Source organism: Drosophila tropicalis, unplaced genomic scaffold (assembly GCF_018151085.1).
Source record: "Drosophila tropicalis isolate 14030-0801.00 unplaced genomic scaffold, ASM1815108v1 contig_845, whole genome shotgun sequence".
Lineage (NCBI taxonomy): Eukaryota > Metazoa > Arthropoda > Insecta > Diptera > Drosophilidae > Drosophila > Drosophila tropicalis.
The window spans coordinates 3,668,090-3,691,964 of NW_027173338.1; the positions used below are offsets into that span (position 1 = coordinate 3,668,090).

The window sequence follows — 23,875 nt, forward strand, 5'->3', positions numbered from 1 at the left end:
GATAATTCCAAGCCTCTCAAATAATCGATAGGGCTTTCGCAAATTACTTACTGCTCCGCTTCAACCCTGGCCAGTCAACATATAGTTTGTTGTTGTGTCTCGGTCCCTGTCTTTTTGTCTCGTACGTCGCGCGTTAAATGAGCTGAAAAAAGTTTAATTAGAATTATACAAATTGATGGCTGCTAATGCGTATTCCAATTGGGATAACATAAGAAAAAGTTTTACTATGAAAATGTGCCCGAAACCGTGTAAAGAGCGTAAAAAAAATCAAAATAAATTAACGACATTTCGATACATACATACAGACATACAGTGAAGAAGAGACAAAAAAAATACAAAAAAAAAAAAAAAAAAAAAAAAAAACTGGTATATAAAAGACGCCAATGAGAGACAGAGAGAGCGAGTGCGAGAGGAGGAAGCGCGCCCTTTTTTATAATATAAGGATAACTTTAACTAATACTGAATTTAAGGATATATATAATTTATATATCAACCGTCCGTAATGTCACAACATAATCCACATTATCATCACCCCCATCCGCATCCTCTGCACTATCAACAGCAACAACAACAACAACAGCAGCAGCAGCAGCTGCACCACCATCTACCCTCTCCTCAGCAGCAGCATCAACAACAACAACTTAAACAAATACAACACAACCAATGGTATTCACATGTTGCTTCCACCTCTTCCACCACCCCCTACCCGCATCACTCATCATCAGCAGGCGCCACCTCCACGGCGGCGGGGGCAACAACTTCAGGCTCTAACAACAATCACATAATGAATGCCTATGGAACACATGGATATTACGGTGCCGCTGGCGGTGGCCTCAATGTCAATGCTGTGGGTGTCGCTGGTGGTGGGGGTGGCAATTCTAATACGGTGGCCTATGCCCACAACCAGCTGCTGCAATATCAACAACAACAACAACATCAGCAACAACAACAGCAACATCAACAGCAGCAGCAACAACACCATCTTAGTGGAAGATACCATCACGGTATATATCCTTATATCAAAAGTGAACCCATGGTATATGGCCATAATACAATGGAATATGGCCATAATACAATGGCTCCACCGCCAGCACCAAGCAGTTCCTCAGAAATGAGAATTAAATGTGAGTTTGCGAAAAAATTATAAAAAAATAACGGTTCATGTTTGTTTTTTGCAAATGAAATGGAATTAAAAATAAGCTCCAATTCTCTATACCTCTCTCACACACACGCACATCTTACATATTTAAAGAGAGAGAGAGAGAAACTCATTTATTTACAGTTATATTTAAGGGGGGATCTGAATAGGTTAGGTGGGGTGGTTTAGGTAAATTGGTTTTTACTTTTTCCCTTTTATAAATGTAATGTAATTTTATTGGAATCAATAAAAACATTATATATTTTCTTGAGTTCCGCTGAGGTTTTATTTTTTCTTTTCGATTGTCGCTTTTTATTTTATTCGGTTTGGTTTCGGTTCAGTCGTTCGTCGTTTTCCATCTATCCATCTACTTACGGGTTCTCCTCCTCTGTGTATCTGTGTATCTCACTTTTCTGTATGCGTGTGCCTCAATGGATATGGACGTGTATGTGTGTCTGTGTGTGTATCCATTTAGTAATATGTATACTCAGATAGATGCTTTATATTATTACCGGCGTATATATAACTATATGTACGTATATGTATGTATATTTGTATGTATTAAAATGGGTTCGGGCTTTTGCATCTTATGTAACTTTTGGTTCCTCTAATAGACTTATAACCTATAAAACAAAAAAAAAAAACAAACTATCAATTTCTCTAGGGCGGGGCCAAAAACTTAAAACTAATTGAAAATAATCAAAATAAATGATAATCGTCAAAATCATATAAATTTCTAAAAAAAAAAAAAAAGTTATATTTATAAAAATTGTAACTAAAATCGAAGTTTGTCAGTTTTGTTGTTATCTATTACTCTCACTATTACTTATACTAAATACATGGTAAATATACTTACACACACATATATACCATGTGTACTTGTTATCAGAGAAGAGTTGTTGTCACAGAAGGCTCGAGGCGCGCGCCCCCAATACCATATACATAGATTTCTATTTCTATTTTATGTGTTTAATTTTTTCTTACCATAGAAACAGATACACATTATATTACCCAACCGAATCGTATAGAACTACAAATGGAGAGACTAATTAAAAACTGAAAAGTAAATTACATATAATAAAGATAGAAAGTGAAATTTATTTCTTGTTTTTGGTATAAATCAATAATTTACATTTGCAAAAAAGGAAACTCTATTAAAAATTGTCAAGTGAATCAATCGATATCGGAAATTAATAGAAATATATTACTGTATAAAATATATGTATTATGCGTGTGTGTGTGTGAATTTTGTTTGTGTGTGTTACATCATTTTGACATTTGTTATTTTTATTTATCTGTTTCTTTTTATACAGCGGAACCCATGGACGAACTTGCCTATAAATCGTCCAACTATATTGATGATAATACTCCATTTGCTGATTTTACTAAATACAATGAATTTAATGAAAATATGTTGAGTCCCAAAGTGGAAATGTCTGTAAAAAATGAATCTACGCCATACAGCAAGGTAAAGGTTTCTTTTTACAAAAGAGAATAGAGTGACAATTTAAAAAAAATGCTTTTTTTGCTTTTAGAATTCGAATAATTATCCAAGACGTAAATTACAAACGGAACGTTCTTCAGAGAATTTACCCATTTGTCAACGATGTAAAGAAGTCTTCTTTAAGAAACAATCCTATCTTCGTCATGTGGCCGAAAGTAGTTGCAACATTCATGAATATGAATTCAAATGCAACATTTGTCCCATGTCATTTATGAGTGCCGAAGAATTGCAAAGACATAAACATTTTCATCGTACAGATAAATTCTTTTGTCATAAATATTGTGGTAAACATTTCGATACAATTGCCGAATGTGAATCCCATGAATATATGCAACACGAATATGATAGTTTTGTATGTAATGTAAGTTGGACTGAAGCTTTAACAGTATTAAGAAATATATTAACTGATTTGTTTATTCTATTGCAGATGTGTTCAATGACATTTGCCACACGAGAGCAGCTTTACACCCATTTGCCGCAACATAAATTCCAGCAACGTTTCGATTGTCCAATTTGTCGTTTGTGGTACCAGACGGCTTTGGAGTTGCACGAGCATCGTTTGGCGGCACCATATTTTTGTGGCAAATACTATAATGCGGGTCAACAGCATCATCAGTCACAGCAGCAGCAACAACAACAACAACAACAACAGCATCACCATCCACAGCAACAACAACAGCAGCAGCAGCAGTCAAATTATAAACTACAAGATTGTCATATGGCTACCATGGAAAGTAAGTGAAAAAATCACTTGGACTTGCTTATATTAAAAGCTTCTGTCTCTGATGCTCTGGCTCCCAAGTTAAATTTCCGTGGCCACCTTTGATATAATTGATTGGCAATTTCATTAAGTAAAGCTAAATATATCTCTATTTATGTAATTGCAGTGCCCACAGCGCCGCCAACATCAGCTACTGGATCACACCATAAGCCAAACTCCAACAGTTCATCCAGTTCCAGTTCAGCATTACCTGCTACGGCGGCATTGAGCTCGCTGCTTCAACAGCGACAGGCAAATGCCGATGGAGCGGCTATGTTTGCTGCCGCTGCCTCATCCTCCAAGGGAGAGGTGAATGTTAAGTTGGAACGCAGCTATAGCAATTCGACTAGTGACTCGTCATACGGAATGCACGACACCTCCAACACTAATTATAATAATAATACTAGCAGTAATAATAATGCTTACGGCAGTGATAATTCCATACACGGGTCAGGAGCCATTGGTGGACCCCAAGCTCATTCCTCAACGCTGGACGACTCCGAGGACGCTCTGTGCTGTGTACCCATGTGCGGCGTAAGCAAGAGCACTAGTCCCACTCTCCAGTTCTTCACATTCCCCAAAGATGATAAATACCTGCATCAATGGCTACACAATTTAAAAATGTTTCATATACCCGCTTCGAGTTATACAAGTTTTCGTATCTGTAGCATGCATTTTCCAAAACGCTGCATCAATCGGTATTCCTTATGCTATTGGGCAGTGCCCACATTCAATCTGGGACACGACGATGTGGCCAATTTATATCAGAATCGCGAACTGACGAATACCTTTACCACTGGCGAAGTGGCACGCTGCAGTATGCCACATTGTAATAGCCAGCGGGGTGAGAGTAATCTCAAGTTTTACAATTTCCCCAAGGATATCAAAAGTTTAATCAAATGGTGCCAAAATGCACGCCTGCCTGTTCAGGCCAAGGAGCCGCGGCATTTTTGCAGTCGTCACTTTGAAGAGCGTTGCATTGGTAAATTTCGTTTAAAACCATGGGCAGTACCCACATTGCATCTAGGTGGTGCCCAATATGGCAAGATACATGACAATCCCAAGAATTTGTATGTGGAGGAAAAGCGTTGTTGCCTCAATTTTTGTCGCCGAAGTCGTTCGACGGATTTCAATATGTCGCTATATCGTTTTCCAAGGAATGAGGTCTTACTACGACGCTGGTGCTATAATCTGCGCCTCGACCCAGCAGTTTATCGTGGCAAGAATCATAAAATATGCAGTGCACATTTTATTAAAGAGGCATTGGGTTTGCGTAAATTATCACCAGGTAAGAAAATGATTCCAAATTGCAAACGGAATTGAAATTTAACTTATTTTATTTGCAGGCGCTGTACCAACATTACATTTGGGCCATAATGATACATTTAATATCTATGAGAATGAATTGTGGCCACCGCCGACACCAAGTTCCTCCTCAACGCCGCATCATCATCATCATCTTCAGCAGCAGCAGCAACATCATCATGCTCTACAACAACATCATCACAATAAAGCGGCATATCAACGTCAAACGGCAGCATCCACTTCATCATCGGCTAGCTCAGCTTCTCATTATGTCGATCCGGATAATATGGGAAGCGGTGGATATTTAGGCATGGGTGGAAACTCTCTAACCGGTGGCATGAATGTCAGCGATATCATGGACGTTTGTTGTGTGCCAAGTTGTGAGAGCAAGCGACATAATAGCGAGAATATCACATTCCATACGATACCTAGAAGACCTGAGCAAATGAGAAAATGGTGTCATAATTTGAAAATACCCGAAGACAAAATGCACAAGGGAATGCGTATATGTAGCCTACATTTCGAACCCTATTGCATTGGCGGTTGCATGCGTCCATTCGCAGTACCCACGTTGCATTTGGGTCACGATGATACGGATATCCATCGAAATCCTGATGTGATTAAGAAGCTAAACATTAGGGAAACATGCTGTGTGGCAGTCTGTAAAAGGAATCGTGACCGAGATCATGCAAATCTTCATCGTTTCCCCAGCAATGTGGCCCTTTTGACTAAATGGTGTGCCAATTTGCAAAGACCTGTGCCCGATGGCAGTAAACTGTTCAATGATGCCATATGTGAAGTCCATTTCGAAGATCGTTGTTTGCGTAACAAGAGATTAGAGAAATGGGCAGTACCAACTTTGATGTTGGGTCATGAGGATATTGCCTATGAATTACCAACACCGGAGCAAGTGGCAGAGTTCTATGCGCGTCCACATGCTCCCAATAATGGCGAGGAGCAGGGAGAATGCTGTGTGGAAAGTTGTAAACGTAATCCCAGTGTGGATGACATTAAATTATATCGCCCACCTGAAGAATCAGATGTTCTGGCAAAATGGGCACATAATCTGGAAATCGGTGTGGCCGAGTTACCTAATATGAGAATCTGTAACTTGCATTTCGAATCGCACTGCATTGGCAAACGTATGAGACCATGGGCCATACCAACATTGAATCTGTCCTCGAACATTGAGAATCTCTATGAGAACCCAGAGCACTCGATGTTGTACAAGAGGAGAACAAGGCGGGATCCAAATCGAGATATATCATCGATGACGAAACCCACCTGGGTGCCCAGATGTTGCTTGCCACATTGTCGCAAGGTTCGAGCTCTGCACAATGTTCAGCTTTATCGTTTCCCCAAACTCAATCGTTCCACATTGGCGAAATGGGCACACAATTTGCAAGTGCCCATGGTGGGAAGCGCCCAAAGGAGACTCTGTTCGGCGCATTTCGAACCACATGTGCTGAGTAAGAAGTGTCCAGTGCCCTTGGCAGTGCCCACAATCGACTTGAATGCTCCTCCTGGTTATAAAATCTATCAGAATCCAGCTAAACTAAAGGCCACCAAATTGTGCCTGCAGAGAGTTTGTATTGTGGAGAGTTGCCGACGCACCAGAGCTCAGGGAGTACAACTCTTCCGTTTGCCCCATAGCCCTACCCAGTTAAGGAAATGGATGCATAACATCAAGACACGTCCGAGGGCAGCTACAAGGTCTCAGTATCGCATCTGTTCGATACACTTTGAATCGCATTCGTTTAATGGCAAGAGATTGAGTGCGGGAGCTATACCCACTCTAGAATTGGGTCACGACGATGACGATATCTACCCGAATGAGGCGCAAGCTTTTGTCGATGAACACTGTGCGATTGAGAGTTGTGAATCGTCAAAGGATCAGCCCGATGTACGTCTCTTCCGTTTCCCGACCGAAGATGATGATTTATTGTGGAAATGGTGTAATAATCTTAAAATGAATCCCGTCGATTGTGTCGGTGTACGTATTTGTAATAAGCACTTTGAGGTCGATTGCATTGGCCCGAAACATTTATTCAAATGGGCCATACCCACTCTAGAGCTGGGACACGATGATGCTCAAATAGAACTCATCCCGAATCCAAAACCAGAAGAGCGTTATGTGGATCCAGTTTTTAAATGTTGTGTACCGACTTGTGGAAAGACCAGGAAATTTGATGAAGTGCAAATGAATAGTTTCCCCAAGGATCCCTTACTCTTCCAACGTTGGCGACACAATCTACGCCTAGAGCACTTAATCTTCAAGGAACGCGATCGCTATAAGATCTGCAATGATCACTTTGAAGATGTTTGCATTGGCAAGACACGCCTGAATATTGGCTCCATACCAACCATTAATTTGGGTCACAACGAGACAGAGGATCTCTATCAAGTTGATCCAGCAGAACTGCAAAGTAATCTCTTTGGTCGCCCGAGAAGATTACACGGATCAGTCGATATAAAGTTAGAACCAATGGACGAGACCGATATGCAGCAGGATGTAAAACCAAATATCCATGCCATGGCCGAAGCTACCGATACGAACACCAGGCAGGTGAAAATTAAGAAGTCTCTTGCTGATCTTAAGTGCTGTGTGCGTAGCTGTGGACGCAGTCGCCTGGAGCATGGGGCACGTCTGTTTCCCTTTCCCAGTGGCAAACAGCAGCAACTTAAATGGCGACACAACCTTCAACTAGAACCCGATGAGGTGGATAAAACAACACGGGTCTGCAGTGCCCATTTCAATCGTCGCTGCATTGATGGGAAGCAATTGCGTGGATGGGCTATGCCTACACAGCAATTGGGCCAACATCAGGAGCAGCCCATCTATGAGAATCCCAAGAATATACCGGGTTTTTTTACGCCGACATGCGCGCTCAGTCATTGCAGGAAAAGGCGGAGTATTGATAATGATTTGCGCACCTATCGTTATCCAAGGAGTGAGGATCTATTGGAGAAATGGCGGGCTAATTTACATCTGACTCCAGATCAATGTCGCGGACGGATTTGTGCTGATCACTTTGAGCCTCTAGTTAGGGGTAAATTAAAATTGAAGACGGGAGCAGTGCCTACACTTAAATTGGGTCACGACGAGGAATTGGTTTATGACAATGAAGCCATTAAGGCTAGCATGGCGGATGAGGAAGATGGCAGCTTGGAATCATCACCAAAAATAATACCGAAGAAAGAAATTTTCGAAGATGACGACGATGAGGATGATCCTCATGAAGAAGGAGAGGCAGGAGAGGATGATGAAGAGGAGGAGGACGCACACGAAGACGCTGAGGATCATGAGGATTCACATTCCGATTACTTCGACCCCTTGGAACTGGTTGAGACATATGCAGATGATACAGTACCAGACGATGAATTTACATCGCCTGCTCCGCATCATATACTTCCCCCGCAGCATCCGCCATTAAGTGTAAGGCGTGAGAAACCAGCGAACAATGTTACACCAATTTGTTGTCTCAGGCATTGCCGCAAGGAGCGAACACCCACCTATCAGTTAAGTACTTTTGGCTTTCCCAAAGATCATCAGCTTTTGCTTAAATGGTGTGCCAACCTTCACCTGGAGCCTGTCGACTGTGTGGGACGTGTTTGTATTGAGCATTTCGAGGCAGAAATGTTGGGAACACGTAAACTAAAGCAGAATGCCGTTCCCACCATAAATGTGGGACATCAGATGCCATTGTCCTATACATGCAACGGACAAGAGCGAAACAATGATGATGATAATGGTGACGATGAAGTCGAAGATCACTCGGATTTTCGGCTTTGGAGCCTGAAACATTGTCGCAAGAGGAAGCTAACGGAACCGCCAGACATTCGCCCAAAACTGGAGAAGAACGAGGTGATTCCCATGATGATGATGAGTATGGGAGTGAGAGTGAAGAGGGAGAAGATGGAGGATGGGGAGGAGCAGCAGCAGATGATGATGATGACGATGAATAAACCAAAGAAGTGTTGCCTTAGTCAATGCGGTAAAACGATGAATTTGCAAAAATTCCCAAGAGATTTTCATTTGCTAAGAAAATGGTTGCACAATCTTAAATTAAATCTATACGAGGATTTGGATCCTGCAGAGCTTCGTCTATGTTTGGAGCACTTTGAGCCACATTTGGTGCGCAATGGCCAACTTGCCAGAGAGGCATTACCCACGTTAAATTTGGGTCATAATGATAAGAATATTTATCAAATGACTGTGGCTACTTCTGGTGGTTGCTTGGTAGCAAGTTGTCCATGTGCTCGACTTAATCTATACAGAAGTTACGCCTTGCCACAGAATCCGATTATCAGGAACGCGTGGTTAACCTATTTGAAACTGCACCCGACAACCCAAGGACAATTGTGTGTGATGCACTTTATGCAACTCTACGAGAATATGCCATTTGAGGAGCTACGACCTGTTTACGAGTCTATTGCCAATTCCACACAAGCACTGAAATTACGATGTGCCGTACCGGGATGTCATTCAAAGTACACGGATAATATACATTTGACAAAACTGCCACAGAATCAAAATCTTCTCGAGAAATGGTTGCACAATACCATGATGAGCTATGATCCTGGCAAGCATTCGATCTATCGAATTTGTCTGCTGCATTTCGAACCGGATGCCTTGGGGCCAGCGTGTCCAAAGCCGTGGGCAGTGCCCACCTTGGAACTAAGTCATCAGGATGACATTTACTTAAATCCAACGAAAGAGGAAATAATGCATCTTCCCTCGGAGACTCCATTGCAAATTAAAACCGAATTAACTCTGCCGTTGAGAATAAAAACTGAACTGGCTGCTATGAGCAGTCCCAGTCTTGGCTCGACACCCAGTCCCCGGGGTAAGGTGAGAATCTGCTGTATCCAGTCGTGTCTGCAACAGGCCAATTCCCAATTGCGCCTCTATCGTTTTCCCAATACGGAGACGGCGCTGCTCAAGTGGCTAGTGAATACACAACAGCAACCACGTCTGGTGGATCCACTGCAATTGTATGTTTGTCAAACGCATTTCGAGCCCGAAGCCATTTGTAAGAAACAATTGAGAAGTTGGGCTATTCCCACCTTGAATTTGGGACACGATGGTCATGTTATACCAAATGCCAGGCATAATGGAAACATTGCCGATAGCCAGGAGACGGAACAAGCTATGGAATTCATTAGAGCCAACTATTGTTCGGTACTCACATGTTTCCAGCCAAAGAGTGAGGCTCTCCGATTGCATCCATATCCCAAAGATATGCCCACCATACGAAGATGGGCAGCCAATTGCAAGCATCGCTCCATGCAGGCCAGCAGTCATGGTTTCCAGGTGTGTCAATTGCATTTCGAAACGGATTGCTTTGATCCGGATACAGGAGACTTGCGTAATGGAGCTGTGCCCACTCTGGATCTAACAGTTAGTCGGGTTAGCTGCGAATTACGTTGCCTGGTCGCTGGTTGCATTAAAGATGAATCCCTCCCACGTCGTCGTTACCACAAGTTACCCAAGCGGCTAGCTCTGCTCGCTGATTGGTGTGTCAATCTTGGTCTAGATCCTGCTACCCTGCCGCAAAATATTGAACATAATGTGTGCGAGCGACATTTTGAATCTCGTTGCTTCAATACCGCAAAACAATTGCGACCTGGAGCACGACCTACATTGCACTTGGGTCACACGGAAGATATCAAACTGCTACCCAATCCGGAGATTTTCGGTGATGAACTCGAAGAAGATGTGGACTGTGTATGTTGTGTGCCAGAATGTGGTGGCTCTCGGGAATCTGATAAAACACTTCAATTTAGCAGTTTTCCCAAAATGCGAAAACTCTCGGAGAAGTGGATATACAATTTACATCTTCCATTTGTTGGTCGGGATCAATTGGCCAAACTTCGTGTGTGTCATAGGCACTTCGAAGCAACTTGTTTCGAAAATGGCCATTTGCGACAGGTAGCCATGCCCACTTTGGAGTTGGGTCACCAGAATACGGACATTTATCAAACTGAAGAACCGAATGTGGGCAAGAGTCGTAAATCTAATAAGGTGTTGCCTGGCGTAAGGACAACGGGACTTGATTGCTGTTATCCTCAATGCATACAATTGCAGAAAAATTACCAAAGGGTGGTCCACGACTTGCCCAAAGAGGAGAAGCTACGTCGCAGATGGCTACAGCATTTGGAAATCGAAGACACTGAGGAGAAACCCTTGAAATTGTGTCCTCTTCATTTCATCATTCTATATGATTATAGTCAGGATAATTTCGAGGAACATTCTACGGATGATGTGCTCGAAAGAAACTATGAAGATGCCCGAAATGGTTCAAGAATCCGACTTATTACGTGTGCGGTTCGAGGATGTGGAACTCTTCAGCCTCGTGATGGCGGCAGATTACATGGTCTACCCACAAATCCGGAGGTGTTCCAAATGTGGTTGGAGAACACCGAATTGGTCATCTATGAGCCGCAACGTTATATGATCAAAGTGTGTAGCAAACATTTCGAGCCGCAATGCTTTACGGATATACGCAAATTGAAATGCTGGAGTGTGCCCACACTCCACCTGCCCGGTGAGGTAGTACATCAAAATCCCACCGAGGACGAATGGCAAAAGTTGAACGAAAAATTGGCTCCTGTTCCCGCCATTCCGGCAAGAGAAGAATGCGATGAGAGTTCAATGCTTGAACCAGTGGTCGTCATGGAAGAGAACAGTGTGTGTTGTGTTCCCAATTGTGGACGGTCCAAGCAGGCGGATGAGTCTATACAGTTTACTAGCTTCCCCAAGAGGCAAATGTTATGCGAGAAATGGTTGTACAACTTCCGTTTAAAACTCCCCAATGATCAATGCGCCAATCTGCGAGTATGCTATCGTCACTTTGAGCCATCTTGTTTCGAAAACGGACGTATACGTATTCGCCATGCCATGCCCACTTTAGAGTTGGGTCATGAAAATAGCGATATCTATCATACAGAGGAACCAGATATTAACAAGATACGAAAGCATCCCAAGCAAAGAACCGGTGTCCAGGACTGCTCTTATCCTCAGTGTGTGGAGCTGTTGAAGAATTTCCAGCGGATGGTCTATAATTTGCCAAAAGAGCCTCAACTACGGCAAAGTTGGCTCGACTATATGGAATTGAAGGAAACCGATCAACGATTAACATTGTGCCCACTCCACTATATAATCCTGTATGATCATAGTGTGAAAAATTTTGAGGCACATGCTCCGGAAAAGTTGCTTGATTTCAACTATGAGAATGCAAGGAATTGCGTACGTATACGGATTATTAGCTGTTCGGTTCAAGGATGTAATACACTCCAGCCACGCGATGGTGGCCGAATGCATGGACTGCCGCCGAGATCGGATATCCTGCAAATGTGGCTAGACAATACGAGATTGCCATTCCATGAGCATCAGCGTTATATGCTTAAAGTGTGCAGCAAACACTTTGAGCCCAAATGTTTTACTGACATACGCAAACTGAAGAGCTGGAGTATACCCACACTGCATCTACCCGATGAGCCAGTGCATCAGAATCTCACGGAAAAGGAATGGCAACAGATGAATGAGAGATTTGCTGAGGCCAACAATCGGGAGGCGGAAAGTTTTGATGAAAATTCAATGCTGGAACCCATTGTTATGATGGAACATGCTGAATCTGATGGAGAAATACATGAGAGTGTGGTGGAAGAGGAGCAAGAGACACAAGCCCTTCACACTGAATTGGTGACCAATGATCAACATTTGGAAGATTCCCAGGATATTGGGGATGAGGACGAAATGCAGGCATTGGAGGTTCTCCTCGAAGTGGGCCATGTTGAGAAATGTTCCAGCTATGAGAAAATGGACAACAACAAATCGCATTTAACTTACTCCGAGACAGGGCCATTAAGTCCGCCGCTAGGATCTGTGCCTCCAGGGCAACGTGGTGGCGGTTATGGAGGAGGTGGTGGCCACTATAATGCCCGACACTGCAGTGTCCAAGGTTGTCAGATAACTGCCAACGATGTAGATGGTAACATCAAGCTACATAAGTTCCCCACCTCCATGGAGGCTACCCAGAAATGGATGCATAACACCCAAGTCGATGTGGATGAGAACTACTCGTGGCGCTATCGCATTTGTAGCTATCATTTCGAACAGGATTGCTTTAATGGGGCGCGCATACGAAGAGGTTCAATGCCCACCTTGCATTTGGGTCCACTGCGACCAAAGGATATCTATAAGAATGAGTTCCCGCAAATGGATATGGACGAAATTATTCCAACAGATGCGGCTAACTCCACTTTACCCTCAGCAGATGAGCCTGAACGTGTTGTGCCGCATATAAAAGGACGTGTGACACAGCTTTGCCTGCCACGTCCTGCTCCACCACGGAAATCCAGTAAGTTCTGTCAAATCGAAGGTTGTTCGAATCACTTGACCAGTGAGAATATGACCCTCCACAAGTTTCCCCATTCGCTGGAGATGTGTGCCCGCTGGCAGCATAATACTCAGGTGCCATTTGATCCAGAGTATCGTTGGCGTTACCGTATATGCAGCATTCATTTCCATCCGGCTTGTTTGGTCCATATGCGTCTGGTGCATGGCAGTGTGCCTACACGCAAACTTGGCCCTCGAGCACCTGCCCAATTGTTTGACAATGATTTCGAAGCTATCAACATGCGATTGGACAAGAGATCGCAATTAGAACAGGGTACTCGGATCAAGCAGGAAAAGCCACAACAACAACACCAACAAGAGATTGAGGGATTATATTTAGAGCCAGAAATGGAAATGGAAGTAGATGAGGATGAGGACGACGAACAAGATCAAGATCAATCACAGTCGATGACATCGTTTGACAGCTGGAGGCATCAGTTGCGGCTACCGGCCGTTAAACATGAGAAGACTCCGTATAATCCCATTAAATCTGGTTACGACAAATGCTCTCTACCCCATTGCCAACGTCAGAAATCCCAGCATGGTGTTCATATATATAAATTCCCAAAATCGAAACGTCATCAGCAACGTTGGATGCACAATTTACGGATACGCTATGACGACCGAAAGCCATGGAAATACATGATTTGTAGTGTACACTTTGAGCCGCATTGTATACGCTTGAGGAAACTACGTCCATGGGCAGTGCCGACATTGGAATTGGGTAAGAATGTGGCAGATCAAATCTATACCAATGAACAGTGCCAAGAAATGGCCTCAGATGTGAGCGAGGAGGATGAAGAGGTGGAAAGTGGACACGAAGAGAGCCTGCAGGAAGATGACGACGACGAAGCCGATCTAGATGGAGATACTGCTGGTGTCGAGACACAAGTTAAGCGTGAAAGACGTCCCTGGGGATCGGGTGCAGGTGGTGGTCAGACGGCTCCTTGGAAAGTCAAACAATGCTGCCTACCCTACTGCCGAAAACCGCGTGGAGATGGCATTAAACTCTTCCGCCTGCCGAGCAATCCGAATTCCATACGAAACTGGGAAAAGGCTACTGGGATGACATTTAAAGCCTCACAGCGTAATACTCGGCTGATTTGTAGTCGTCACTTTGAGCCCGAATTGATGGGAGTACGCCGCTTGATGCGGAATGCCATACCCACAAGGCATTTGTATCATCAGAGGGAGAGCTACAGCCCCGAATTAGTAATACCTACAGATACGCCCGCACCCGTTGGTCCCACATGCTGCATTCCTGATTGTCAGGCGCAAGATGGTTCCGCCCAACTCCATCGGTTTCCCAGTGGTAAGTAACACTGTAAATTGTTTTCATTTTCAATTTAATACTAAAAACCGTTTATTTTTAACTCTCCTCACAGATCCGCAACAGCTGCAGCAGTGGTGTGAATCACTGAAACTAGGGGATCCCCAGCAGTATAGTGGACAATATGTTTGCTCTAATCACTTACCCGCCCAGCAAGCAGCATCAGGATGCCTTGTCTGTGGCGCCGAGGATGGACAGTTGCCGCTTCTTGATTTTCCTGAGAATCGCAATCATCGAGCTAAATGGTGTTATAATCTTAAAATTGATACCATACCCAAATGGGACAACTCCAAGCAACTATGCTCGAAACATTTCGAATCCTATTGCTTTAGCCAGGAAACCGGAGAACTGCATCCGGAGGCAGCGCCCACATTGCATTTAAATCACAATGATTCGAATATATTTCTCAATGATTATGCCATAGATCAGCACTCCATGATGCGTATCAAGGATGAGCCTTTCGACAATGATGAAATGTTATTGGCTTAAAATAAAATGTTGTTGAACACACAAACACACATACAGAGGATATAGAGAAAAACAAATACTAAAAAAAAAAAAAAAATTAATTTTAAACTAGTATATAGATATTTTAATTGATAAATGACAGAGACATAAGAAAATCGGTGGCCACATCATCACGTCTTCTAGTTTTTACCTTGTAGTATCCCCTTCCTCTGCCCCCGCCCCAGTGATTTGAAAACGAAAAAGATTATTATTATAATTATACATATATAAATATAAAAATTAAAGATACATATATTATATGAATATATATATATATATATATATATATATATCTGCATATATACAAAAAAGCCATAACAAAATGTTCCTTACGGCAGGTTTTTGTTTGTTAAAACTTTCATTTTTTTTATTGTGTGAAAATTTGATTTTACCTTATGAAAAAAAAGCATACATCATTACATACACATATAGTAAACTACAAAATACATATACATCTACTTATGTAATATCTTTGAGTATAAATGTGTGTAAACCTTGTAGATGACCCAACAAAATATATATTGGTGTTTTTCTAAAATAAACAACAAAAAAAAACTTAAGATAACTGCATTACTTGTTTTTCTTTTTTAACCCTGGGAGGGAAAAATGTTTATCAACTTTATCAAAAAACCATTTAAAAAATATACTAAAATTTTTACAATTCTCTATTGAATAAAATTTATATATTTGTTTGTTTTGCAAGAGAAATATACAAAAAAAATAATAATAATTACAATAGATAAAGATTCTAAGATATTGTAAATTATATGTACAATCAGCAAAAGCAATAAAATACTATAGATTAAAGAGGACGGAATTTATAAATGAACAGCCTTTGCCAAGAAGCTTCAAACAAGAATTTCAATTGACTCAAAAATTATCGGATAACCTAAATATACTATGGAGAATATGAATTAATTCGAAAAAGTTAAATTTTGCTCTCTTTTTAGATTGATTTTGCAACACAATTGTATGATTTATCTAAAAGCACAATGTTGACCTCATTCTACTTTATGTGTGCGCACTTTAGCAAAGATTCTGGTTTTGTGATTATCGCGGCTGACTAGATTTTCCTTTCACATGTATGTATATTTATATAATGTATCCATAATTTAGTTTATCCTAGTACAATTGTACAATAGAATTTTCGCTATTGCTTCAATGGAGACACCAGGCCAATCAGTCTATAATCCAATCCTCTTCAAATGTGTATATTAAAAAAAAATGTACAATTATGGTTTACTTCTTATCTCCCTCCTTGTGTGTATATGCGTTGGATAATTATGCACTTCCCTTTTTAGCCTAAATTAAGTATAAGCTAAAAAATAGTATATATTATTGCTTAACATTATCATTGGTCGTCGCCGAGTCCTCGTTCTGTATGAAATTAGTATCAAGAAACAAATTCCGATCCGACTTATTCGACTACAAAGAAGGGAAATTTAGTTAGCAGTAATTCAGCATCAAATCGAGTTAATCATTTTGAGATATCTAACTAACTTGATAACATCATTTGCAATGTTTCACCTACTTTGTAGAATACTAACCTCTCGATACTTTTGCAAGTAAATGGACAAGGGTTCCACATAGTTATCAAAGCCGAGATTACTAAATGCAACTAGTAAATCATCGCCGTTGACAGTTTTTCGATTCTCAGCCACGCTTCTTTCGATGGCCTCGCTACTGATGAAGGATATGAACTCGGAGACGCATTCCTGTATGCATTCGCGTGCATCTTTAGCGATTTTACCATTCTGCGGGACGGGGACTTTCATTATCTTAATAATATTACAAATGGGAAGAAATCGGTCTTGCTCTCGCAGCATGATGCCATGATCCTGTTTGTCTGATTCGTCTAAATTTGGAGAGCGAAAAACAATGAGATTGCTTTTGATGTTCACAGTTATATGTTATTTGCAGACTGGCTTACCACCCGATGCTTCATCCTCTTCTTTTACTAATATATCGCTTATATATTGTTGTGAGTCCTCGCTGTTGCTCATTTTTTTTTGTGTTGTTTGCAGTAGGTATCTCTTGAAACCCTTAAGTGTATTAGCCTGACCTAATGGTCCACCACAACAGCGCCACTATAGACTTTGAAACTAAGTGTTTTAATGTCTGGATTTCTAATCTTTTGTTGACTACGAAACTAATTTCTGTTTATTTTAATGTTAGCTGGTACTGCGATGTTGTTATTTCTTTTTGTTGCATTACTTATCGATAGCTTCAGTGTTGAAAAGCATGTTCATGTATATCGTGTTGGAAAACTCAATCGGTTGTCTAAAAATAATCGTTATCGAGATATACCGTTAATTAAATATTGAATTTGAATTCTATTTATTAACACAATGATTATCATTATAAAAATGAGGATGTGACCCTAACACGACAGTTGTAAAAATTTCGATCTATGTAAAAAATAATTCCTTCACTTAATGTCAGATGCTTAGAATTCATCCATTTATATACCTTATATGTAAGTTTTTGGCACAAATATGATTTATTGATTGCAAATATAAAGGGCCAAGATTCAAGAATTTTTATTGAATGGATAATTTAATTAATCTTTACCTCTTTTATTTTGTTCTCTTTCTTTGAATTTCAAATTTGATAGTTTATCGATAATTGGTGTGGTCTTATCGATGAGGATCCCTATCGATAGGAGGTAATGCAGTGTACCGATAAATATTTGTAACATGAATATCGATGTATATTCTTGGTGCTTGGCAAGATCGTTTTTGCGCTGCTTTTTGTTTAATTGGCAAAACTCACGTGGGGAATCTGTCTAAGCATGGACATAGATAGAGCAAGGATCAAACAGGAGGTGGATGACGACATGGATATGGATTTCAATGGCGGTAAATATCAATAAATGTTTTAAACATTTCCTTAGTTTTATGCGTACATACATAGATGAAAGTGTTTGTCTTGATATGTGTGTGTGTGTGTGTATGTGTTTGTGTGTATGCGATGCTGGTTTATTACGATTACGCACTATACCGTTAGCGTTGCTTTTTTAATTCTCCATTGTATTCTTTCTAAATTATTGAATTCAGTGAAAATCATAAAAGAGGCCACCAATATGATCACGGTGATTGCTAACGATCACAAATCGGAGGATGAGAGGAAATTTATTGAAAGCTTGTCTAGCATTAATCCTGATCAGGCAAGTGTGATATACTGGAAACTTAACCTTAAATTTAATTATCCACACACATGAATCTGTGTATACACAAATGTGTGTGTATATAATAAATTATAACTGATTCCTTTTAATTTACAGTTATTCACCGAACCATCTACAAACTATTTATGCAAGCTTTGCCAAGCCTCATTCAGGACTCGCATGGAGTACAATGCGCACATGGTCAATCATAGAATGAATCGTCATTTTTGTCGTTTCGGCTGTTCATTTTGGTGCGATTCGTTGGAGCAAATTCTCGAACATGAATACAAAAATCATTCCCAGGGGTTGAAAAAATTTTGTTGCCGGGTAATTTTTTTTTTTGTTTTTTTGATATATGTATGAAAACTTGTTGCTTGTTGCAAGTTGATGTTTTTGTTTGTTTTTTTTTTTGCAATGTTGAAATTTTTTGTTAAATTAAAATATTTTTAGGTTTTATTAAAACTTTTGCCCAAAGTCAATCATTATTTTATAAGTTATTTAAAAAATATATTTACATATGTGTAATTAAAGGTTTTTGTTTTCATTTTAGGTCTGTGATTGTATTCTTCCCAGTGCCAATGATCTTACAAAGCATATGCTAAGCCATGTCCATGGGCAACGTTACGTTTGTGCCTTGTGCCGCAGACATTTTGAGTCCCATCAAGGCTTACAATTGCATCGTAAGCATAGTAAAGAAATTTGCGGTCAGATTGAATCCATGAATGGTGTCTCCCATCGAATTGAGCTGGTTGCTACTGCAGAAAAATGTCTATTGCCAGCTGAACTATTGTGTGATGTTCAGATCAAAGAGGAACCCAAGGATTATGTTGATGATGATAGCGAGCACGAAATTCGCATTAAAGAAGAGCCCATGGATGAGGAAGCGGAATCTCCGCAGTTGACTGTAAGCATTAAACCAAATTTGGGTTTGGATTGGCGTAGCAAGTTGCGTTTGCCGGCCCTTAAGCCAAAGCCGGAACTAAAGACCTCACCGTCCACCCAATCGAATTTAAAGAGTAAGAAATTTGTGATTTCCTTTTCTATTCGCTTGTTATAAAACTCTTTGTGCTTCTTTTTAGTTGTCAATTGGAATAATCAATCAACCACCGATACTGCCATACTTAAAAGACCAAATATATTGAAAACGAATTCAAATTCGTATTCAATAAACAACAACAAGAAACCTTTGATAGCTGAAAATATATTACAAATGTTGCCCAGCAATTTTATGGTGATTAAACTTCCACCAAATACAAAAATTTTAAAATTACCCCCAGAAGTGAATAAAACCACATTGAAACATTCCTCCATAACACCGCCAGGCAGTGTACAAATCACACCGGTTGTTAAACAAGATATTCAAAATGTAAATTCATCTACTGTTGACTCAAACAGTGGTAAAGTAGCATTATCTCCGCCAAGAAATAATAATCGCTTGGGGAGCTTTCACCATGAAGCCTTTTATGATTTGGAAAGTCGTCCAGAGTCAAGGAAAATGATTGAAGAAATTCAAAATCAGATTCGTAGCATTGAGAGAACATTACCCATACCTGGAAGCGTATTGCAAACCAAAACAAAGAGATATTTCACTGTGAATAGCAACAATCTGTCCACTGATAACACGAAAGATGAGCCCACTAAATTGGAATTATTATTAAATCCAGCATGCACCAATGTTTGTAAAACACTTTTTGAAAAATATCCCAATTATTGCTTCTTTTGGGCCTGTCCCATGTGCCCCACTTCCTGTGAACAGGCTCAGGACTTGCGCCGTCATTTAAGCCGATTGCATAGAATTAGTGACGATAAATTGAACACTTTGAAGGTTACGCTACTACCAAAAAAAGGTGAGACAACTGTCAAAGTCAAATTTTAAATTTTGATTCATTTATTTATTGCAGTAGCTTTGGATAAAGTGGATCAACTAAAGCCATCGATTCAGACAGGGTTTTCCCTGTCGGTGGCTCCTCAAATGTCAGCAAATGCAAGTCCAGTCAATGAAAATGTACAAGTCTCATCCCCTGAACAACCAACTTTGAAATCTTCAAGTGTGCCAAAACCCAAAATAACAGGTTCACAGCAGCAGCATGAATGCAACGAATGTTCCAAAACGTATACCACATCGGGAGCTTTAAGGATTCATAAGATGATCCATACAGGTGAATTGCCCTATAAGTGTAATTTCTGTGACAAACGTTTTCGCACGCCGGGCCAGGTGAAAGTTCATCATCGTCGTCATACAGGAGAGAAGCCCTTCAAATGCAAAGTAAATAAACAGCTTTACAACAAGATTATCCTTCAGATTTAATTCATTTTAAATATCTTTATGTAGATCTGCTCATTGGATTTCACTCATCGCGAGACTCTAATTTCGCATCTGTCGCGTCACATTGGAATGAAACGTTACAAATGCTACGGATGTGATAAGTACTTTGTAGTTGTAAGCGGTCTGCGGGCTCATCGTCGCCTCCGTCCGGATACTTGTGGCAAGGTGAAATTTACGGCTCGTGCGCATGGTCCGCGTGTGCGTGTAATCAAGGGCGAGGTGATATTCGAAGGACATCCTGAGCACAATGGCTATTTGCGTAGTGAGGATCCATTGAAAATTCTGTCGGAAATGAATCAGACCGACACAACGACAGTCCAGGATGATAATGAGGCGGCCAAAGGCGTTTAAAATTAATTATTGATTATTACTATTAGAAATACATAGATTTAAGCGTTTCTACTCAAAAACGTATAATGAAGCCATTGATATATACCTACTGTTATTTTGTATTAACAACTTGATTGTAATAAAATGCTCGATAATTTTTTTTTACAATTTATATTTATCATTTTAATTTCCAAAATGTTGTGCGAATCGTTGTTGAAAAGAAAATAAGATTTAATACTAGGCCTTTTTTGATATATTAGATATTGATAACTAATTAATTTACAATCACCGTTGGATTTTAGAAAGTCTATGCCATTTTATTTATATACATATATATACATGAAATTAGTATTTCAATAATCTAGTACAATTTCAATTTAGTTCATTTATTTGGTTTGATCCTGTTAGTTAAAATTTCAAAATCTCTATTTCAGTCAGAACAAAAATTTTGTAGAAAATTTAATTGTCTTTTCGTTTTAATTGATTTTGAAATTTTAAAGCAAATCAATTGATAGAACATCATATTTTAGAATTTGATTTTCCCGGTATGTCATATCTATAGAAGAAGAGTCAATTTCTCTGTGACATGCTATAGAAACCAAAGCTGCAACTTGTTTTGGAGTCAATTCATTTTCTATTTGAGGGAATTTATTATTACGCAAGAGTTGCAAACGCTTTAATCTTCGTGGACATTTGATTGCATAGGCCATTACCAAATTGAAGATGGTTTTAATCCTTTGTCGATTATTAAGAACACTCAGAACCTCTACATAAGGAAGTTTGGAGTAGGAGGTATATGGATCGAAGCACTCAGATAATGCATCGTCATATGCGATCCAACTCAGTTGGTTTTCGGATTTCACGTATTCAATGTCTACTTCTTGAAATCTTATAGTTATTGCATAAGGTCGCATAGTCTTGAAAAATTTCCATATTTCAGATAACATTTTTGGGACTTTTTCCTTACAGTCTTCATATTTTGACTTTATATTTATGAAAGTGAGTTTCGTTAACTTTGACAGGTGGCGAATACTTTCCGGTTCGATGAAACCACAGCTTAGTTCAGTTAAAGTCTCTATCTGGGACACCAACCTGATCTCTTCATCGTTCAGCTGGGTATCCCAAAGGAATAGTAAACTGAGTGGGCATGTCTCTTTTCCAGCCAAGCCACTGAAAAGATGCTTAAGGGAACCCTTTTCATGTTTTCCCCTCATAATCAAGGTTTGAAGCAGTGGAAGATTTGCTAAGTTTTTATATTCGGTTGCATCAAATTTCATGGTGAAATGCAAAGAAGTCAAAAATTGTAGGTTATTGCCGTTCAGTCCGACAATATCGGACAGTTTGCCCAACATTTCATTACACCCGACACAAAGTTTCACCAAGTTTGGATTGTTTTCGCATACCTTGACCAGCTCATCAGCATCAATTTTTATATCTAAATCCAATACCTCGAGACTGTGAAGTCGCGGAACATCTTGCAGAGTATATTCTGTGTTTCAAAATAACAATTAAATTCAGATTTTATTTATTAAATTCTTTTTAAACTTACTTTTCATATCAATACCAAGAAATTTCAAACTCGTCTTGCTTTTCAATGCACGCATAATATCGTCAAAAAACTCCATAACTTCTGTATTATATATATCAGATGTATATTTTATGGAAACATTTTCTAATTCCGTATTTTCATTTATGTCGTTGATGACCATTTTGAAATATTCTTCTTTTGCTTTATATGTGGCTCCTTGCAAACCCTCATAAATCACTTCAAAATCAATAGTTAAATCTGGACTGTTGAATTCGTCGATTCCAAGTTTCTTATATAGATCTTTATTCCAATAAAATAACTGCACACGAATCCATTCATGAGTCGTTCCAAAGCGAATTAGATCCGCATACTTAATTAAATCGCCTTGATTAGCCGGATTGTCTCTTTCACAGCTGCTTTTAATTATCTCGAATATTTTAACTGCACACTCGGCATTTATATTTGCAAAGTTTGAATCATTCATCTTGACGATTTTTATTTTGTCCCTCTTCACAAATAAATATTTGGTATCAACCGCCGTCGCTCTGTTGCAATCGAATGACAACTGAAGACTGTCAATGGCCAAGAGCTCTTAACAGCTTTATACTGGGGGGTTTCCCTTGAATTTAAAGAGAGAGTGCCAAAAAGTTATGAGCACAACGAAACATTTACATACATATTTGTCTCCTCAAACACTCATTTAACAATTCTAAGAATTTCACACGCAGATGAATCACAATCAGATCAATCATAAATTTTTGTTAACACATCGGCTTACATACATATGTATGTATATGTATTTATACTTATATGATAGATACATAAGTATATATATGTATTTGCAATTAGCCAAAACATAATAAATTTGTGTAATTTCTATGGATAATGGATTTGGATTTCCTTTACTTAAAAGCTTAAGATAATTTCGTCGATGCTTAGTCATTAAATTCGAATATTTTTTACTAATCAAACCTTGCAACTTACAATTAGACGGCTCGAGGTCAATCTTCCAAAAGAAGATTATTTTTTACTAATGTTCATATAGAAAACAGTTTAAAAATCTTTCATCATGGGGTGTCATCTGAAAATATAGAAATAATTAGATTAGAATCATTTAGTTTATTATTTTAGATTTAGTTTAATATAGGCTTCCAACATTAATGTGTTGAAGAAAAAAATTCAATTCAAGCATTAAACAAATTATGTTTTCATTTCAAATTGAACCAAAAGCTTGGCTTACTAACAGTTTTTATAGTAGAGTCAATTTGAATAGATTAGAAAAAATTGAAAATATAACAAAAACAATCTATAAACTATCTATAAAACATAATTAACTTAATTTGTAATTATATATAAAATAAAAAATTTCGGGCCGAGGCTAACTTCGACCGCGTCAAAGTTTGTATACCCTTGCAACTTTTTTGATAACTCTTTCCTTACCTATAGCCGTCAAAGTGGAAAACGTTTTAACTAAATAAATATACCGGCTACAATCTTAGCATAGGAAATAACTAATATATTAATCAAAGTCACTCTTTTCCACCGATTGTTTCTATGGGCGCTAAACGATATAGTCACCC

The 23,875-nt window shown here is 39.5% G+C and overlaps 4 protein-coding genes across 5 annotated transcripts; 2 read left to right on the forward strand and 2 right to left on the reverse strand.

The window, feature by feature from the left end:
• Positions 1-84: 84 nt before the first annotated feature.
• Positions 85-15,148, forward strand: LOC137581246 (uncharacterized). Its single transcript, XM_068295444.1, has 7 exons — positions 85-1,124; positions 2,452-2,606; positions 2,674-3,003; positions 3,070-3,376; positions 3,530-4,690; positions 4,749-14,420; positions 14,494-15,148. Exons 1-7 carry the CDS (start codon positions 503-505, stop codon positions 14,925-14,927), a joined length of 12,681 nt encoding a protein of 4,226 aa, XP_068151545.1. The 5' UTR covers positions 85-502; the 3' UTR covers positions 14,928-15,148.
• A 449-nt stretch (positions 15,149-15,597) lies between these two features.
• Nf-YB (nuclear factor Y-box B) lies at positions 15,598-17,163 on the reverse strand. The gene is made up of 3 exons (XM_068295445.1): positions 16,876-17,163; positions 16,493-16,800; positions 15,598-16,370 (listed from the first exon to the last, which is right to left on the reverse strand). Exons 1-3 carry the CDS (start codon positions 16,946-16,948, stop codon positions 16,281-16,283), a joined length of 471 nt encoding a protein of 156 aa, XP_068151546.1. The 5' UTR covers positions 16,949-17,163; the 3' UTR covers positions 15,598-16,280.
• Positions 17,164-17,648: 485 nt separating this feature from the next.
• On the forward strand, positions 17,649-20,930 carry LOC137580440 (uncharacterized). Of its 2 annotated transcripts, none has more exons than XM_068294485.1 (7): positions 17,649-17,803; positions 18,002-18,111; positions 18,229-18,438; positions 18,662-19,127; positions 19,191-19,958; positions 20,013-20,377; positions 20,444-20,930. In XM_068294485.1, the coding sequence occupies exons 1-7, from the start codon at positions 17,737-17,739 to the stop codon at positions 20,786-20,788; spliced, it is 2,331 nt and encodes a 776-aa protein (XP_068150586.1). In that variant the 5' UTR covers positions 17,649-17,736; the 3' UTR covers positions 20,789-20,930. The 2 variants fall into 2 exon arrangements, with proteins under 2 accessions (XP_068150586.1, XP_068150587.1); XM_068294486.1 differs by having other exon boundaries at positions 20,016-20,377.
• Positions 20,931-21,261: 331 nt separating this feature from the next.
• Positions 21,262-23,191, reverse strand: LOC137580709 (uncharacterized). The gene is made up of 2 exons (XM_068294825.1): positions 22,317-23,191; positions 21,262-22,256 (listed from the first exon to the last, which is right to left on the reverse strand). Exons 1-2 carry the CDS (start codon positions 22,777-22,779, stop codon positions 21,262-21,264), a joined length of 1,458 nt encoding a protein of 485 aa, XP_068150926.1. The 5' UTR covers positions 22,780-23,191.
• Positions 23,192-23,875: the final 684 nt, after the last annotated feature.

What these genes read in the sequence shown, in the direction of transcription:
- LOC137581246 (XM_068295444.1), top strand. Translation starts at nt 503, where the DNA reads ATGTCACAACATAATCCACATTATCATCACCCCCATCCGCATCCTCTG. An exon ending in CTCAGAAATGAGAATTAAAT is followed by an intron (nt 1,125 to 2,451) that starts GTGAGTTTGCGA and finishes CTTTTTATACAG; the next exon opens with CGGAACCCATGGACGAACTT. An exon ending in ACTCCATCGGTTTCCCAGTG is followed by an intron (nt 14,421 to 14,493) that starts GTAAGTAACACT and finishes CTCTCCTCACAG; the next exon opens with ATCCGCAACAGCTGCAGCAG.
- Nf-YB (XM_068295445.1), bottom strand. Translation starts at nt 16,948, where the DNA reads ATGAGCAACAGCGAGGACTCACAACAATATATAAGCGATATATTAGTA. An exon ending in AGAGGATGAAGCATCGGGTG is followed by an intron (nt 16,801 to 16,875) that starts GTAAGCCAGTCT and finishes CTCCAAATTTAG; the next exon opens with ACGAATCAGACAAACAGGAT. An exon ending in ACTTGCAAAAGTATCGAGAG is followed by an intron (nt 16,371 to 16,492) that starts GTTAGTATTCTA and finishes CCTTCTTTGTAG; the next exon opens with TCGAATAAGTCGGATCGGAA.
- LOC137580440 (XM_068294485.1), top strand. Translation starts at nt 17,737, where the DNA reads ATGGACATAGATAGAGCAAGGATCAAACAGGAGGTGGATGACGACATG. An exon ending in CTAGCATTAATCCTGATCAG is followed by an intron (nt 18,112 to 18,228) that starts GCAAGTGTGATA and finishes TTTAATTTACAG; the next exon opens with TTATTCACCGAACCATCTAC. An exon ending in TGAAAAAATTTTGTTGCCGG is followed by an intron (nt 18,439 to 18,661) that starts GTAATTTTTTTT and finishes TTTTCATTTTAG; the next exon opens with GTCTGTGATTGTATTCTTCC.
- LOC137580709 (XM_068294825.1), bottom strand. Translation starts at nt 22,779, where the DNA reads ATGAATGATTCAAACTTTGCAAATATAAATGCCGAGTGTGCAGTTAAA. An exon ending in TCTTGGTATTGATATGAAAA is followed by an intron (nt 22,257 to 22,316) that starts GTAAGTTTAAAA and finishes TTTGAAACACAG; the next exon opens with AATATACTCTGCAAGATGTT.